The 16,404-nt window shown below is 64.6% G+C and overlaps 3 protein-coding genes across 3 annotated transcripts; all 3 read left to right on the top strand.

Annotated features, from left to right (window-relative positions):
* Positions 1-247: 247 nt before the first annotated feature.
* Positions 248-1,418, top strand: EMIHUDRAFT_365555 (hypothetical protein). Its single transcript, XM_005782594.1, is given in 2 exon segments — positions 248-1,332; positions 1,347-1,418. The coding sequence occupies 1 exon segment, from the start codon at positions 254-256 to the stop codon at positions 1,250-1,252; it is 999 nt and encodes a 332-aa protein (XP_005782651.1). The 5' UTR covers positions 248-253; the 3' UTR covers positions 1,253-1,332; positions 1,347-1,418.
* Positions 1,419-6,972: 5,554 nt separating this feature from the next.
* EMIHUDRAFT_456647 (hypothetical protein) lies at positions 6,973-10,062 on the top strand (the record flags this gene model as incomplete). Its single annotated transcript, XM_005782593.1, has 8 exons — positions 6,973-6,993; positions 7,158-7,328; positions 7,715-7,740; positions 7,969-8,023; positions 8,095-8,371; positions 8,606-8,868; positions 8,943-9,100; positions 9,339-10,062. The coding sequence occupies 8 exons, from the start codon at positions 6,973-6,975 to the stop codon at positions 10,060-10,062; spliced, it is 1,695 nt and encodes a 564-aa protein (XP_005782650.1).
* Positions 10,063-11,029: 967 nt separating this feature from the next.
* EMIHUDRAFT_72693 (hypothetical protein) lies at positions 11,030-12,559 on the top strand (the record flags this gene model as incomplete). The annotated part of the gene is made up of 1 exon (XM_005782592.1): positions 11,030-12,559. A coding segment is annotated over one exon (1,530 nt), but the record flags the coding sequence as incomplete, so codon positions are not given.
* Positions 12,560-16,404: the final 3,845 nt, after the last annotated feature.

Here is a 16,404-nt window from a genome sequence, read left to right as displayed (position 1 = left end):
CCGCGTGGAGAGCACGGCACGTGCAGAGCGCGGCACGTGCAGAGTCTAGAAGAGGAGCGAGTGCTGCACACGCCGTGAAGGGCGTATCGTGAGTCGGCGAGCCGAGCCATGTTCATAGCAAAAAGTGTGAACGGCGCCTCTTCACACCTCGACACCGTCCGGCCCTCTCACCCCCTCCTAGGCTGCCTGCGGGGACCCATGCGGATGTGCGCTTATGTGCCGACGCCATCGCGGCCGATTCTATTCGTTCGTCATGTCGGCCCTCGTCGCGCAGGCCGGCTCTCTGGCATTGAATCTGGTGTCGGGCGTCGGCGTGGTGCTCGCAAATAAGCTCGTATTCACCACGGCGAGATTCAGCTTCCCGACGGCGCTCACCGCGTGTCATTACGCCACCAACTTCCTTCTGCTCTTGTGCCTCGACGTGGTCAGGCCGAGCGCGGAGTCACGGCGGGGCGGCGGGGCCGAGCCTCTCGACCGGCAGCTCATGTTTTTGACCGCCGTGTGGGCGTTTCACAATGCGCTCTCCAACCTCTCGCTCTCGCGCAACTCGGTCGGCCTCTATCAGGTGAGCAAGATCCTGGTGACTCCGCTGATCGTCGCCCTCGAGTACGCCGTCTACCGCCGACTGCCCCACGCGCGGCTGGCGCTGCCGCTCCTCGGCGCGTGCCTGGGCGTGGCGCTCGCCACCGTGAGCGACGTGAGCTTCGAGGTGCGCGGCGCGCTCACCGCCGCCGCCTCGGCGTGCGCGTCGGCGCTCCTGAAAGTGCTGCAGCAGGACGTGTTGCAGCGGCGCGACTGGAGCTCGTTAGAGCTCATGCGGCGCACGTGGGGGCCGCAGACGCTGCTGCTCGTGCTGAGCGTGCCGCTGCTGGACGCGCGCGCCGATCGGCTGCCCCAGTACGAGCCGACGGCCGAGCGCGTCGGCATCCTGCTGCTCTCGTGCGCGGCGGCCTTTGCGCTCAACGTGTACGCCATCAAGCTGACGAGCGCGATCGCGATCGTCCTGCTCTCGCAGGGCAAGACCGCCGTCACGCTCCTCGGCGGCTACCTCTTCTTCGACGGCCAGCCGAATGTGCGCCAGCTCGGCGGCGCGACGATCGCCGTGCTCTCGCTCGGCACGTACTCGTACCTGTCGGCCACCCTCGGAGGCGCGGCGGGCGCGGCACCGTCCTCCCAGCGCGGCGAGGACCCGCCGACCGAGGCGGAGAGCGCGCGAGAGCAGCAGCAACCGCTCAAAGGCGGCGACGCGTAGCTGCGCGCCGCCTGCTGCAACCGAAAGCGTCGGTTGCTCTGTGAGCTGCGTGTTGCGTGCGACCGTAGCTGGGACCGAGGGTTAACACGCGCCGTGAGGGCGTAGATACTCCGAGTACGATACTCGGAGACCTGTTATATCGTAAAACGTCACGTATATATTGTCTATTGTGTATTGAGTTTTCCGTACGAGAGCCCCACTCTGCGTATCCACGCAGCCGTGAAGACGGCATCGTACGTGGCACACAAGCGCACTCACAGAATTTAGCGTGCTGTCCAATACGCAAATGCCAGATGATTGCGGAATTCTTCAATACGTGACGTTATAGGCGACGTGGCATCCGATCCGTTCGGTCACGCGCCGCACGTCGCGCCGCGGGTCGGGTTGATGTGTCGTGTACAGAGTCGAGTACCAACCGCTTTGCGCGGAGTGTCAACTACTTCTTTTGAGCTCAAGAGCACGAGAAGAGCGGGTGACGCCGCGCCGAAGAGAAGAAAATTCGGACGCACCACGACCACCGACCGCATGACGTCGGGGCGATCACGCCACCGCCGCAATCACCGCACCACCGCCGCCGTGGCCTCCTACAGCCCACGCCGAGCGAGCGCCGCGGCCATCTTCTCGCGCTCGCTCATGCCCGCCTCGTCGGCGGTCGAGGCGCCTCCGTCCGACAGCGCGACCCTCGCCGACGAACTTGTCCGCGTGTTGCGTCACGAGGGACCGATGAGAGACGTGTGCGGCGCTGTAGAACATGTGTTCTCGCAAACGTGACAACTTGTGACCCACACCGGGGCGTGGATCCCGCCTCTTTTCGATTTTGTGACGTCAGACGTGTGCGCGGTCCGGCGGTCGGGTCGTGCTCCGCGCCACGCGTCCTCACTATGACAAAACCCTCCGCGCGGCGAGACGCCAAGCCGAGGTGCTGGCCACCGGAGGGATGGGAGGACGGCACGCCGCCACCACACAGGGATTTTAAGGAGAGGGGCAGCAGACCCGAAGAAAAAACTTCTTAGCGGGTGGGGAGTGGGTGGGCGCCGGAGTGGGAGTGGTCTGACTGCTCCTGTGGTGCGGGCGACGGCTTCTGAGGAAGCTGTCGCCCGCGCCTCGCCTGTCGCGTGAACCGTGTCGTGCGACCCCGACCGCCTTTTGGAGCACTTGGAGTGCAGTCATTAACCGCACATCCAGGGCCAGGGAGCTAAGAAGCGCACCCAGCGGGCCGGATGATTGGCATCGGGTTGCGGGCAAGAGAGCCCTTTGTTGTAAAATTCTTTACAGCAGGCGCAGCGGCGGTACACCTCCGGCGTACACCATCGCAATTGGCTCGCCCTCGCCGAAGCCTTCGTCAGCGAGGCATCTCGGCGGGGCGGCCGCTACAAGACTGGCAGGTGCAAGAACCACAAGTGCTGGCGCGAGGCGATTCGTTTCGTCGCAGTCAGCCAGGAGGGGGCTGGCGCCTTCCTGAATGCGATCCCCATGCGGGATGATATGAAGATGGAGACGTGGGCGATGCGCATTACAGTTCAGCGCCGCCTCGGCCTCCCGCTCGATGTTGCCTGCCAGGCGGTGGAGGCAGGCAAGAAGGCGCCAAACGGCAAGCCGCACGAAGAACTCGGCGATGCCGCAATGGTCAACCCGCGTGCGAAGCACGCGACAAGACACAAATTCCTGCTCAAACTCGTCAAGACCCTTCGCTCGGCGTGGGGCATGCTCATCGAGATGGAGCCGACTGCACACCTCAGTTACAGTAACCCAAAACAACCTGACGTGGCGGCGGCGAACATCGGCGACGGGCATGCGCGCCTCGTTGGCGACTTGAAACTTACGAGCTCGCTTGCGTGCAAGGGTGGCGACCGGCTCGGCTGGAAGGGGGCTTTTTTGTCGCCTTCGGCAACACCGAGCGGGCGCTGCTCGACTTAGTGTTAGGGCATGCTGCATGGCCGCGACCGGAGGGGGGGGGGGGGGGGGAGGGGGGGGGGGAGGCGGAGGATGCAGAGGCGGAGGCGGCGGCGGCGGAAGAGGAGGAGGGGGAGAGTGAGGGGGAGGCGGAGGCGGGGGCACCTGTGACGGCCCCCTACGAGAAGGGCGACTACCGGTTCGCGCGGGAGAAGAATTGCGACCTGCGTTTGCTCGACTTCGAGACGTTCGGCGGCTTCGGGAACGGCGTCCGCAAAATTCTTCGGCAGGCGGCGGACCAGCTGAGTAACAAACTTTCGCACGCTCAGCACCTCGATGAGGTCACATGGACCACCAAGAACTGGCACGGGCTGCAGATGCAGCGCTTGTCTGTCGTTCTCCACACCGCCGTGGCGTGGCAGACGGTGAACGAGCTAGCGTGCGGGGACAGCGGCATTGTGCACGGTGCTAAGTGCATTGCCGCTCTTAACGGAGTCGCTCCGGTGGTGTGCCGGTGATAGTACTAGCACGCGCCAGTTCGCACCTGTGTCGAAAGAAAGAAAGAAAACAGACAACCCAAGGGAGGGATGTGTCGAGCCTGTCTGCTGTGAGCGAGTTTAAATTCTTTAATTTTGTAGTGCCAGTCCGAGCCAGTCTGCTGTGAGAGGGGCTTGTATGCTAAAGTTTAAATTCTTTTGTTCGCGATGTCTGCCCCGCGGCGCCGCTCGCGCCGCCTCGCCGCCGCCGCCACCGCCGATCCCTCGCCGAACACGCCGCCGCCCACCCACCTCCTCGACCTCCCCACGGACCTCCTCGTGCGCGTCGTCTCTCGCTGCGACCCCGCCGACATCGCTCGCGTCGCGGCCGTCTCGCTGCTCTTCCACGCCTCGCTTGCGGTGGAGGGCATCCGCCTGTGGGCGCAAGAGCGCGGCTTCGAGCTGCCGGCGCAGCCCGAGAGCGAGGGCTGCCCCGTGCGGTGGCTGTGCTGTTCGGCGCTGCTGCGCGAGTCCAACCCGCCGGCGAGGGCGGCCGCAGGCGTTCGGCACAGCCTCTTCATCGTCGGCGAGGGGCGGCTCTCGTCGTGCGGCTATGCGCCGGATCAACCCCTCCTCGGCCACGGCGAGGGCGTGACGCGGCTGAACACGCCGACCCGCCTCCCTTCCTCGCTGGGAGGCGAGCGCGCCGTGAGTGTGTCGGCGGGAGAGAACCACAGCCTGGCCCTCGCCATAGACGGCTCCGTCTGGAGCTGGGGCGATGGCTCCTCTGGCAAGCTGGGCCACGGCGACCGGCAGGACCAGCTGCTGCCCAAGAAGGTCGAGGCCTTTGCTGGCCTGCGCATCGTCGCTGTGTCGGCTGCAGCCGGGTACAGTCTCGCCATCACCGCCGACGGCGCCCTCTGGAGCTGGGGCAATGGTACCTTCGGCCGGTTGGGCCACGGCGACGAGCAGAACCAGCCGCTGCCGAAGAAGGTCGAGGCCTTGGCTGGCCAGCGCGTCGTCGCCATGTCAGCTACACTCTTCCACAACCTCGCGATCACCGCCGACGGCGCTGTCTGGAGCTGGGGCTATGGAGAATACGGCAAGCTGGGCCACGGCGACTGGCAGATTCGGCTGCTGCCCAAGAAGGTCGAGGCCTTGGCGGGCCGGCGCGTCATCGCTGTGGCGGCAGGAGCAGACGGCAACCACAGCCTCGCCCTCACCGCCGACGGCGCTGTCTGGAGCTGGGGCTATGGAGGCGGCGGCAAGCTGGGCCACGGCGACACGCAGGACCAGCTGCTGCCGAAGAAGGTCGAGGCCTTAGCTGACCAGCGCGTCGTGGCTGTCGCGGCTGGAGGCTTCCATAGCCTCGCCCTCACCGCCAACGGAGAGATTTGGAGCTGGGGCATTGGAGGCCACGGCCAGCTGGGCCACGGCGACCAGCAGACCCAGCTGCTGCCGAAGAAGGTCGAAGCCTTTGCTGGCCAGCGCGTCGTCGCTGTGTCGGCGGGAGCCCGCCACAGCCTCGCCCTCACCGCTGACGGCGCCGTCTGGAGCTGGGGCGAGGGCGAGAACGGCTGCCTAGGAAATGGAGAGGACTTGTCGAACCAGCTGCTGCCCAAGAAGATCGAGGCGTGGGCGCCGGGGCGGTGAGACATCGATCGAGGCCGTGATTTGCGTGTATTGAGCGGAAGTGGGAGCGCGGGACGAGGAACGGTGGCGGCGCATCGGCCCATGCAGCACGGCCGTGGTTGTCGCGTATCACTTGGACCGAGAGGCAGATGTAGCATTCACCCATACTTAGACTTACGCAGAGAGCTCCAGCTCGTCGGGCCGGACTCGTGTGAGTCTCGTGTGTAGGCGTGTACGAACTGGGTGGTATACGGTAAGGTACGGGAAAAAGTAATATATCTTTACTTCCAAAACCCGGACGTGCCTCCACCGGCACGCCGCTTCCGACAGGGTGATGGAAGGTTCGACGCACCCCCGGACTGGGCAGAGAGATCCCAGTGCATCTGCGCTGGGCTGTCCACCCCGCCCCCACTTGCCCTGACTGCACAGGATAGCGTGCCCCGACAAACGGCGACACATAGCGGGGGACACTGCGCCGGGGGGTATGCCTAACTTTGGTGCTTTGTGTGGGTCGCGTTCCCTTGGTAGCTGTGTGGCTGAAGCCCTCGTGCCGCTGGCTTGCCCCTTCCAGCGGCTGGCCCCTCGAGACTGTCGGTGCTTGGCGGGAGGAGGGGGAGAGGGAGGCCCGGTGGGAGGAGAGGGAGAGGGAGGCCCGGTGGGAGGGGAGGGAGAGGGAGGCCGTCTTGGGCTCTTCTCCTCCCCCCTCCCTGGGCTCTTCTCCTCTCCCCACCCTGGGCTCTTCTCCCCTCCTCCCTGGTACTCTCGGCCTGATTACCGGAGCGACTGCCGGAGCAGACGCTGGGGGGACACTCGCGCCCGGAGGCGGTACGCACGACCCGGAGGCGTGGGGGTGGGGGGGGGGCCGCGCCGCCGCCGCCGTGCCGCCTTCTCCCGCTTTGACCTCCCCCAGCTGCTTCTCCTCAAATCAACCTGTGAGCTTGCGAGGCGGCGGGGGTGGGAGTGCTCTCGGGCGGCGTGTGCGAGCGCGTGCGGCGCGAGATCTCTTTCGCGAGGGCACGGTGGGTCGGGTGAGTATCTCGCGCGCTCGCACTATTTCACACTATATCAAGCACTGCCTTTGATGCCTTTGCAAGAACCGCCAGCGGCGGTGGTCGAACCGGTTCGCGGTTCGAGCCGGGACCTTTTGGCTCCCGGTTCGGAACTCGCTTGGAGGGTTGCTTCGCTCTCGCGGAGCGAGCGCGGGCGCGTGGGTGCGTGTGCGCGTGCGCTGCGGCAAGGCGAGGCGAGGCGAGGCGCGGCGCGGCGCGGCGAGGCGGGCGGCGGCGGCGCGCGGTCGTTCTTTTTGCCCGGGTGAGGCGTGGCTTGCGCGCCGCGCGGTGATGACGCAGCACGCTGAAAAGTCCTTGGTGAGCCACCGCGGTGGCAGCGAGCCAAAGCAAGCCACCTGCCGCATGACGGGTTGACCGACGGCGTCTCTTTCGTAAGGTACGGGAAAGATAAACTCTCTCTTCTCCACACACAGACACACACGTGGTGCGTGGGGGGCACGCCCAAGGGCCGGGCGCGCGCGGGCAATCTCCCGACTCCCCGTCGGCTGGGCTGGAGGGCTGCCAGGAGCTGTGGACATTTCCTTTTTTTAGGATAAACCCCTCCGGCCTGGACCCTTACACCAAACACCAGCAGTCTGCATATCTGTGAGGCAAATCTGACGAATTAAGATCCGTATAAGAAGATCCAGCTGAGGCCAGCCCAGCGCACATGACACTCTACCTAAGGTTTGTACTATGAGAGAGCCTGCTGCTGCCTGGCGTTGCCCCCGCACACGACTTCGGCGAGTGACTGTGCAACTCCTCCAGCGACACGCGACCGTCGCGATTGCGGTCAAGGGTTTGAATCATGAGTCGCGCCAGCCCCTTGCTCGCTCTGTCCCCTAACGCTACCAGGAGCTCCTCGAGCTCCAAAAAGCCATTGGCATCGGTGTCGATATGCGCGACTGCACGCCGAAGCCCCCTCTCCACTTCTTGGCGCGAGAGGTGGCCATCGCCATCGTCGTCCCAGATGCCTGTGCAGAGGCGGCGGAGAGTGTCGGGCGGGGCGAGAGGATATGTTGGACGGTGTCGAGGGGGTACCTAGGTACAGTGGGTTGCGGGCATTAAGAAAACAGGATTTCGCGGCACGCCGCCGTTTCTAAGCCTTTCCACAGCCCTCATCCACCCCGCGCCGTGGTTTCTTAGCTCCGGCCGGCACTCAAGCCAGCAGAGCCGGCGGGCCCGAAGGATTTTTAGGTAAGTAAGAGGTAAGCTGTAAAGATCCCGATCATCCGGCCCGCTGGGTGCGCTTCTGAGCTCCCCGGCCCTGGATGTGAGGTTGATAACTGCACTCCAAGTGCTCCAAGTGCTGTAAGCTGCCGGTCCGCGAGGGCGATGCCAGAGTCTGCCGCTGAGTCGGCTCTCTGGATGACGGGGGAAGACGCACACACGCCTCCATCCACTCCACTCAGAACACCGCAGACTTGGAAAGTGACAAGTGCGCGCGCCGCAGGCGAAGAGAAATTTTTGACCTGGCTCCCGTTCACACACAGTGAATCACACACTCGTTTCTGGCCTTTCTTTTCTCGGGGCCGCGTCTGCGGCGCGCCGTGGTTTCTTAGATTTTTGCGGAAATCGCTCGGCGTGGTTTCTTGATACTCAGTTTTCTTAATGCCCGCAACCCACTGTACCTAGGTAGAGACAGAGCGCGGGCACCGTCATTGAGGCTGCAGAGCAAGAGGCAGCAGAGCCAGCCAGGCGCGCCGCACGGAGTCGCTCCGGTGGCAAACCGATTTGCACACACACACACACAATGTGGCTGCACGCATGGCACGAGCGCCGTCTCGATGAGGTGGTGAACCGCTCCTCCTTTTCGTGCAAGGGCCGTGAGATGAGCGGGCTGAGCCGCGCGCACTCGCTGCTCGCTCACCGCGGCCTGATCAGCCCGACGCTGCGTGCCGCGTCGACCGTCTACTACTGGCGCCACACCGCCGCGCAGGAGCGCTCGCGCCACGAGGCGGTCTGCAGCAAGGCCTCTGGCTGGCACCTCGCCTCGTTTGGCTCGCACGGGTCGTTTGCGGACCGCGCGAGCTGGATCTGCCGGCGCGCGAGGCACGAGATTGGCGGGCGTTCGCGGTCGGCGGCTCCGCGTGTGCTCGACTCCTGCACGACGTCCAACCTCACGTCGCTCCCGCGGCGGTGGAGGGTCCGACACAACGTGTCGCGGGCCGTGCGCGGCGCGGGCTACTGGAAGTGGAAGCCGTTCTACCTGCTGAAGCGGCTCGCCAAGCTCGCAGGCTCGGCTCCATCTCCTCAACCCGCCTATGAATTAACAAGCTATCTGTTTGATGAATGAATGGCAGACGGCGACGTACTGGTCCACCTGGACTACGACCTCACCATCACCGACGACGCGTCGGCGCTCTTCTGCCTCGGCCAGAACGCGGAGCGCGGCGTCGCGCTCATCCACTTCCCATGCTGGACCGACCGGCAGTGGTCCAAGGCGGAGCTCGTGCGGGCGCTCAACGCGACCGACGCGATGCTCGACACGGCGCAGGTGTACGGAGGGGTCGTCGTGCTGCGCAAGACGCCGTTTGCGGTGCAGTTCCTGCGCGAGTGGCTGCAGGTCGGGTAATCTCGGGCAATCTCGGGTACTCTCGGCGTGATCTCGGCGTGATCTCGGGTAATCTCGCGGTGCAGGTCGCCACCGACCCGGACCGTGACCTGAGCGAGGACGTGCCTTGCAGGAGACACGACCCTCCCGGCTGCGAGCAGCGCGCAAGGCACCCGCCGGGTTGCGAGTGCGCCGAGTGGGCGACGCCGCAGGACCCGGCCTTCCGCGAGCATCGGCACGACCAGTTCCCTACCTACCTCGTACCCGAACCCAGTAGGACCCGGCTTTCCGCGAGCATCGGCACGACCAATCGATCGTCTCGCTCCTCGCCAAGCGGCACGAGATTACCCGAGATTCCCCGAGATTCCCCGAGATTACCCGAGATTACGTCTCGCTCCTCGCCAAGCGGCACGGCCCTCAAGACCGCCCCGATGCCGACGACCGGGAAGGCTCCAAGAAGGCTCCGAGAGCTTCGGCCTTAGGCACGGCCTCAAGACCTTCCCGATGCCCACCGCCTCGCACGACCCGCGCTCGCTCTGGTCGTGGGACGCGGGATACTGCGAGGCGGCGTGGCCGCTCGAGACGTCGCGCGGAGGGGAGAGGTACTTGCCGCGGGTCTACTCGCCCAAGGGAAAGATGACGTCGCCGGGCGTCGTCCTCCACTGCGCCCAGGCGTGGCTCCCCCGGTGTCCTGTTTTGCGACCCGCGTCTTCTTTTCTAGGCGTCGTCCTCCACTACGCCCAGATGGGGACGCTGCCCGCCTCGATCCACGCCTGCGCGGCGACCGGCCACCCGCCCACGCACATGGACTACCTCGACGGCCGGGCGGTGATTGCGCGGCTGGAGGCGGCCGCCGCGATGCTCAGGCCGCTGCGCGGCGTGCCCAGCCACCGCGCCGCGCCCGCGTCCAGCCGCGGCTTGTGCCGCGTGAGCCTGGTGACGCAGGAGTCGCAGACGGCAAAGTGCGAGGAGGGCGTCTCGTTCGGCTGCATGGACTCGATCCGACGAGGGCCGAGAGGCGCGCACCTCGGAGACGTGGTCTGGATCTTTGGCGGATGCCGCGGCCGCTTCCGGTGCGACAACAGCGGCATCGAGCTGCGGTGCGGCATGCCCGGGTGGCCGTCCAGACAGATGTACCGGTGCCCGTGCGTGACGCCGACCGACGAGGTGCCGCTGGGGGTGCCTCTCGCTCTGCAAAAGAGCTAAATAGACAACGACAGGGCGCCTCTCGTCGCACCACAGTCGCCGGCTTCGTTTATTTTTCGTGCGCGAAAGAGTTCTGAAAAGCAAGTGTTTCCATGTCGGGTTCTACAAATATCGCGCGCGTATCGGCTGGGTTTTTACGTGGACGAAAAAACAGCCAAGCGGCGCTGTCCACGTTCCTAGCTAGGGGGGGGGGGGGGCGGGGGGCACTCGGGCGGAGGATGTATTTCGCTCGGTCGGTAATACCTTCTGTGGATGTTGTTGGCAAAACACAAAACAAAAGTTGTTTGGTATTGCTAAAATCTCTCTCTCTCAAAACACCGGACTCTTCAGTCAGCCAAAAGACAGACAGACAGAGGAAGGTGTGTGAGACAAAGGCGTCCCGATGTGAATGTATGTGTGCGTGTCATCTATCTTCTCTCGGAGAGAGGAGCCACCCTCCCTTGCTCCTGATCTCCTGTGAAAGGGTCTGTCCCGCGCACATTGTCACGGAAGGTGAAGCGCGCACATTGCAGGGATTTAGGTCTCCTTCCTGCCAAACCGAGTTGTTGATTGTGTCCTGAGAAGATGGGTGCCGCCTGCTCCTCGAACGTGATTGACGACACGAGCCGCTCCATCCCGACACGCGCCGGCCCCCTCGTCAGCGAGGTCGGATTGAAGCCCGGTTGTGAAGGCGGCGGAGCAAAGCTCGGCTACAATGTTGTTCAACGCGACGGCGACAACCGCTTCCTCTCTTACTCAAAGGGCTTCAACGCCAGGAGAGAGCGTCTGGAAGCCCGCCGCAACATTCTCACCGCCACCATCCTTGCCCCGTCATCACCACCACCGCCAGGAGAGAGCGCGTCTGCAAGCCCGCCGCAACATTCTCACCGCCACCATCTTACCCCGTCATCACCAACCCACCACCCTCCCTGCCTCGACGCTGCCAGGTGGGTGGGCTGCAACCTCGAGGCTACATGACTGAAGACGCGTCTACATCATCTACTCCCCAGAGGGAGCGTGTGCCGCGTACGAACAAGCCACGGCGTTGTACGGTCCCGGCGCCGTCCGCGTCCAGTCCGGCGCGCACTGCTACGAGAACTTTGTCTTTGACGAGAACACACGGGCGGTCCTGCAAATGAGCCAGCTGCTCGACTTTGGGATCTGCCCCGACCGAGGCTACTACCTCTCCTCGGGCGACACCAACTGGGGTGCCTTCAAGAAGCTCTTTGCGCACGGCAAGGTGCTCCCCTCCGGCTCCTGCTACTCGGTCGGCCTCGGCGGCCACATCTGCGGCGGAGGGGACGGCATCCTCTCGCGGTTGTACGGCATCACGGTGGACTGGCTGACGGGCGTCGAGGTCGTCGTCAAGGACGACCCGACCCGCCCGGCACGGCTGATCTACGTGTCGAAGGACAGCACGGACTGCGACGAGCGCGACCTGTGGTGGGCCCACACCGGCGGCGGCGGCGGCAACTTTGGCGTGATAACTCGCTACTTCTTCAAGGAGCTGCCCGACGCGCCCAAGGGTGTCGTGACGAGCAACGTCGCATTTGACTGGAGTAAGCTCACAGAGGACAAGCTCTACGCAGTCCTCAAGTGGTATTACGACTTTGCCGCTCGGGAGGACAACCGCTGCTCCTCTGCCAAGTTCCAGATCATGCACGAGGCCGTCGGCGAGTTCCAGATGTACCTCCAGACCGCCTACTTTTGCGACGAGGGCCGCGACAATGCGAGAGTTTACCACGGCGAGATCGAAGACGAGCTGCAGCACATCTGCGGTGACATGATCATGGCGAACGGAGGCAAGCAGGCCCTCGCAGGGCACGGCTCGTGGTTCTGCCCGCCCAAGCCGCGCCCGCCGTGCGACGCCGACGGCGCGCGCAAGGGCGGGCGCGACTTCGACTTTTACGCGTCGACGCAGACGATAAACTCGTCGGGCCCCAACCAAAGGGGCAAGTACAAAAGCGCCTACCACAAGCAGCCCTTCGACCGGCAGATGGTGCACGACATGTTTGCGGCGCTCACCACCACGGCGCCCGGCCTGAGCCGGGACGACATGAAGCAGAGTCTCATCCAGGTGGACTGCTTTGGAGGCCGCATAAACGACGTGGAGCCGGAGGCGACGGTCATCGCTCAGCGCAGCTACAAAGTCAAGCTCCAGTTCCAGACCTACTGGGACGACGAGGCCGAGGACGAACCGCACCTGGCGTGGATCAGGAGCGCGTACGAGTCCTGCTACGCACGGTGGGGGGGCGTACCGGACCCGACCCGTGGGCCGCCCATGGACACGAGCGCGCCGCCGGACGAGTCGCCGTTCGAGGGGTGCTACTACAACTACCCCGACGTGGACCTGAACGGGTGGAAGAATGGCAAGTACGGCGCGCTCACGCTCTACTTTCTGGACAATTTCCAGGCGAACGCCCGCAACCTCGTCGACATCAAGCGCCGCTGGGATCCGGCCGGCTACTTCTGGCACACACAAAGCATCCCCTCCTACAAGTCGGCGCTGCCAAAGTAGATCTGATGAGATCCTCGCTCCCGCCGTGGCTAGTGGAAGCCGAGAGAGGAGGTCACAGGACGAGTGTTTACTAGTCGAAAGGAAAGGCCCGAGACTCTTTTGAAGCCGCGGAATGTGTTTTGCACCTTGCAATGTTCGAGAGCGCACGAGCGGTCTCGGGCACCGCAGCCGTGCTGCCACAAAGCACAATGTGCTGCCACAAAGCACCTAGCGATTTTGCGCGGCAGAGGGCGCGCGTGAAGCACTGGGGCGGCTCACTGTGTGTTATTTGGGTGGGGGGATCCCAACGAGCTGCAGAAACGAGCTTTCAGTCAGTGGCTACAAGGCCGAGCGTTTTTGATCTCTGGATCTGTGGGCGCCCGCCCGCCGCCTCTGAGGGGGTCGGGCCCCCTAGACTGAAAACAAAAACAAGCGCGAAAACAGCCAAAATCAGCCTTCGAAATCTCGACGAAATCAGCCTGCGAGAGAGGCACTGCGCGCCGCTGACCTCAATGTGGGGATGTGTGCCGACACCAATACTGATCTAAAACCTGGAAACCCTTGTTCAAAGCCGACCCTAAGCGCCATCCTTCCTGCTCTCACCTGATGCTGCTTCCCCGCGCCGCCTCCTTGGGCCCCCTTGGGCGTATTTTCTACTCCCAGTGGGGTCCCGGGCCCCCTGGCCCCCTCTTATTTTCTGTTTTCTGTTTTTCAAAACGCCCGCCCGCCCGCCACCCCGAAGCGGCTCGGCCCCCCACAGATCCAGAGATCAAAAACGCTCGGCCCAAGCGTAGGCGTTGGATTATCATGCGCGCGGAGCGCGCTGGTGCTACGAACCCGGACACACGCGCGGAGCGCGCTAGCTAGACACCCGCGCGTCGCGGAGCGGGAGACAGGCGGGAGCACTTGGAGCACTTTGAGAATGGACGAAAAAAAATCCATACGTGCTTGTGCTCCTCCTTTGCTGTCCCATCTCTTCATCTCTTTCCCGCCTGGGCGGGGCAGTGGGCGGGCGCGCGGTGCGGCGTGGCGTGTGCGTGTGTGCGACTGCAACAAAGGACCGCTCGCAAGGGACCATTGGGTTTGTACTAGTAGGTAGGTAGAAAGGTGAAGAACAGCCAGGCTCGGACTGGACACCAACGCGGTATGGGTGGACGCTGGACAGATGATGACGACACGCACGAGCGACACACAGACACAAACAAGCTCACAAGACACACAGCCAGCGGGCTGCCACACACCCTGAGTCGGCTGTACTATTAACAACGAAGGCGCTCTCAAAAAAAATGCGACTGCAACAAAGGACCGCTTGCAAGGGACCATTGGGCTTGTACTATGTATGTATGTATGTAGTAAGGTGAAGAACAGTCAGGCTCGGACTGGACACCAACGCGGTATGGGTGGACGCAAGACAGATGATGACGACACGCACGAGCGACACACAGACACAAACAAGCTCACAAGACACACAGCCAGCGGGCTGCCACACATCCTGAGTGGGCGTACTACCCCTCCTGTATCGGGGTTATGGGGGGTTTACGAGGTGTGAACGTGAACAGAGTAGCCAGACGCTGTCGATCGTTACGGCCCGCATGGGGGGCCTCCCGGACGTATGATCCTAGCCCAATAAGTTCCACGGAGCAGATTTGGATTTTTCACAGAATTAATGCACTGCTCCCGCACGGTACTAATAGTCGTAGTTTTGGGGGCGGCGCCCCTCACGGCACCACACCGCCGCAGGACAGCCCGAGATTAGCCTAGCAGTGAGTGGGAATCGCCTGCCGGTCGGCTTGGCACGAGCCAAGCACTTGGGCGGCCGTCATCCGAGTCCGAGCGGCGCCTGAGGTGGGTGCCACGGCGTCCGCACGAAGGCGTGGCGGGGTGAGGAGCCAGGGGTGGTGAACGCCTCCCCGTCGGGCGCGCGGCGCGCCGGATGGTCCGCCGAGGCCGCCGCCGCCCCGGCGGCGGCGATGGGGGCGGCGGGGCCGACCCGGCCGGCGTTTGTCGGCTCCACCTACAGAAGAGCAGTCTCTGTGGGTCGACGATACTAACTCGGTAGTAACGCTGAGCGGTGCTGTGCGACGCCGCGTCGTGCGCGAGGCGACCTCCTGAGGCTACCTGAGCTGGCTATGGATGCCACCAGGACGCACGGCTAGCAGGAGCCAGTCCGGCATGCCCTGCTGTGGAGCAGAGCCTGCTGGCGCACCGGCGATACTAACTCAGCGCGCCGCGAGAGGCGAATCTGGGCGACTTTGGAGGCGCAGTTCTCGAGGTTGCCGTCGACGATTGATGTCGGGTAACTTGTCACTGCCGTCCGGGAAGGTCTTGACTCAGCAGGCCGAGCGCCGTGGCATCGCGCTGCTCGCAACGCTGTCGCGGCGCCGTGAACCCCCAAAACTCGCGAGACCTCGATACTAACAAAGACTACATACTGAAGGTATTAAACAACGAAGGCGAAACTCAAAAAAAACCCGGTGCCTGTCCACGTTCCTGCTCAGGACGCGTGAGGCCACGCGTGGTGCGGCCTCTGCAGGCGTACACAACATCTAGTGCGTATCATCTCTCGAGCCGGCACTGATGACTGACGGTGTCGAAGCTATGGCCGTCGAACTGTCGTCGGACACCGCTGCAGAGGCCGCGGTGGCTGCGAAGCAGGCGAAGAAGGCGAAGAAGGAGAAGAAGGAGAAGAAGGAAGCCAAAGAGGAGAAGAAGGAGAAGAAGGAGGAGAAGAAGAGGAAGCGCGACGCGGCCGATGAGGCGGTCGACAAGGCCGGCAAGGCGCCGCCGCCGGAGTCTGCAGTGGCAGCGCCGCCTGCGCCTGCAGCGGAGGCGCCGCTGCTGAAGCAGCAGGTCGCTGTGGCAGACAGCAAGGAGCAGCTTGCCTCCGCGGCCGAGGCTTCGCCGGCCGCCCCGGGGGCTCCTCCCGCGGCCAGCTCTCTGGCCAAGTCCGCCGGCGCCGCCGCTGCCGCCATGAAGGAGGGCGGAGCGGAGGCGGTCGAGGCCAAGGCAGCAAAGGCGGTGGACGCGCCCAAGGCTGCGGAGGCGGCCACGGCAGAGGCGCCGGCGGCGGCGCAGAGCCCGCCCGCCGAGGCACGCGCTTCGCAAGGAGCGGGCGCCACAGCACAAGCAGACGCAGGCCAGGCACTGCCGGTCGCAGAGGCGGCCCGGCCGGAGCCCGCAGGCGCAGAGGCGGAGGCGCCGCGCCTCAGCGCGTCCGCCAAGAAGCGCATGCGCAAGCGCAAGAGCGATGCCGCGGTCGCCGCCGCTTCCGCCGCCGCCTCGGTCGCCACCAACACCGCCGCGCCCACCGCCGCCGCCGCCGCCGCGCCAGCCGCTTCGCCGGCTGCCGCCGCGCCGGCGCAAAAGGAGAAGGCGCCAAAGGAGAAGCAGCAGAAGCAGCAGAAGCAGCAGAAGCAGCAGGTGCAGCAGCGGAAGCGCGCGCCGCCGCAGCCGGGCGCGCGGCAGCCGCTGCGCCCGCCACACAAGTCTCCGACTGCCGCGCGCACGCAGCTGCGGCCGGCGAGCTGGAGCCCGGCCGACCGTCGGCTCTAGGAAGTGTCTCGGAAGTGTCTAGGAAGTGTCTAGGCGAGCTGGAGCCCGGCCGACGTCGGCGCCTTTGTCGCCAAGGTTCCGAGACTACCCGAGATTACCCGAGACTACCTACCCGAGATTACCCGAGATTGGCCGACATCGGCGGCGCCTTTGTCGCCAAGGCGCCCTGCGTATTGAACAAACCCGCACACACTCTGCGAGACGCGTCCCCCCCCCACAAGTCGCGAGACGCGTCCCCCCCCCCACAAGTGGCAACCCCGGGCCCCAGATCACGCCGCCGCCGTCACGCTTCGCCCCCCCCCACCCCTCGTTAA

Source organism: Emiliania huxleyi (genome assembly GCF_000372725.1).
Source record: "Emiliania huxleyi CCMP1516 chromosome Unknown EMIHUscaffold_189, whole genome shotgun sequence".
Taxonomy (NCBI): domain Eukaryota; phylum Haptophyta; order Isochrysidales; family Noelaerhabdaceae; genus Emiliania; species Emiliania huxleyi.
The sequence above is the reverse complement of the archived record's forward strand: the minus strand, read 5'-3'. Positions and strand labels throughout refer to the sequence as shown.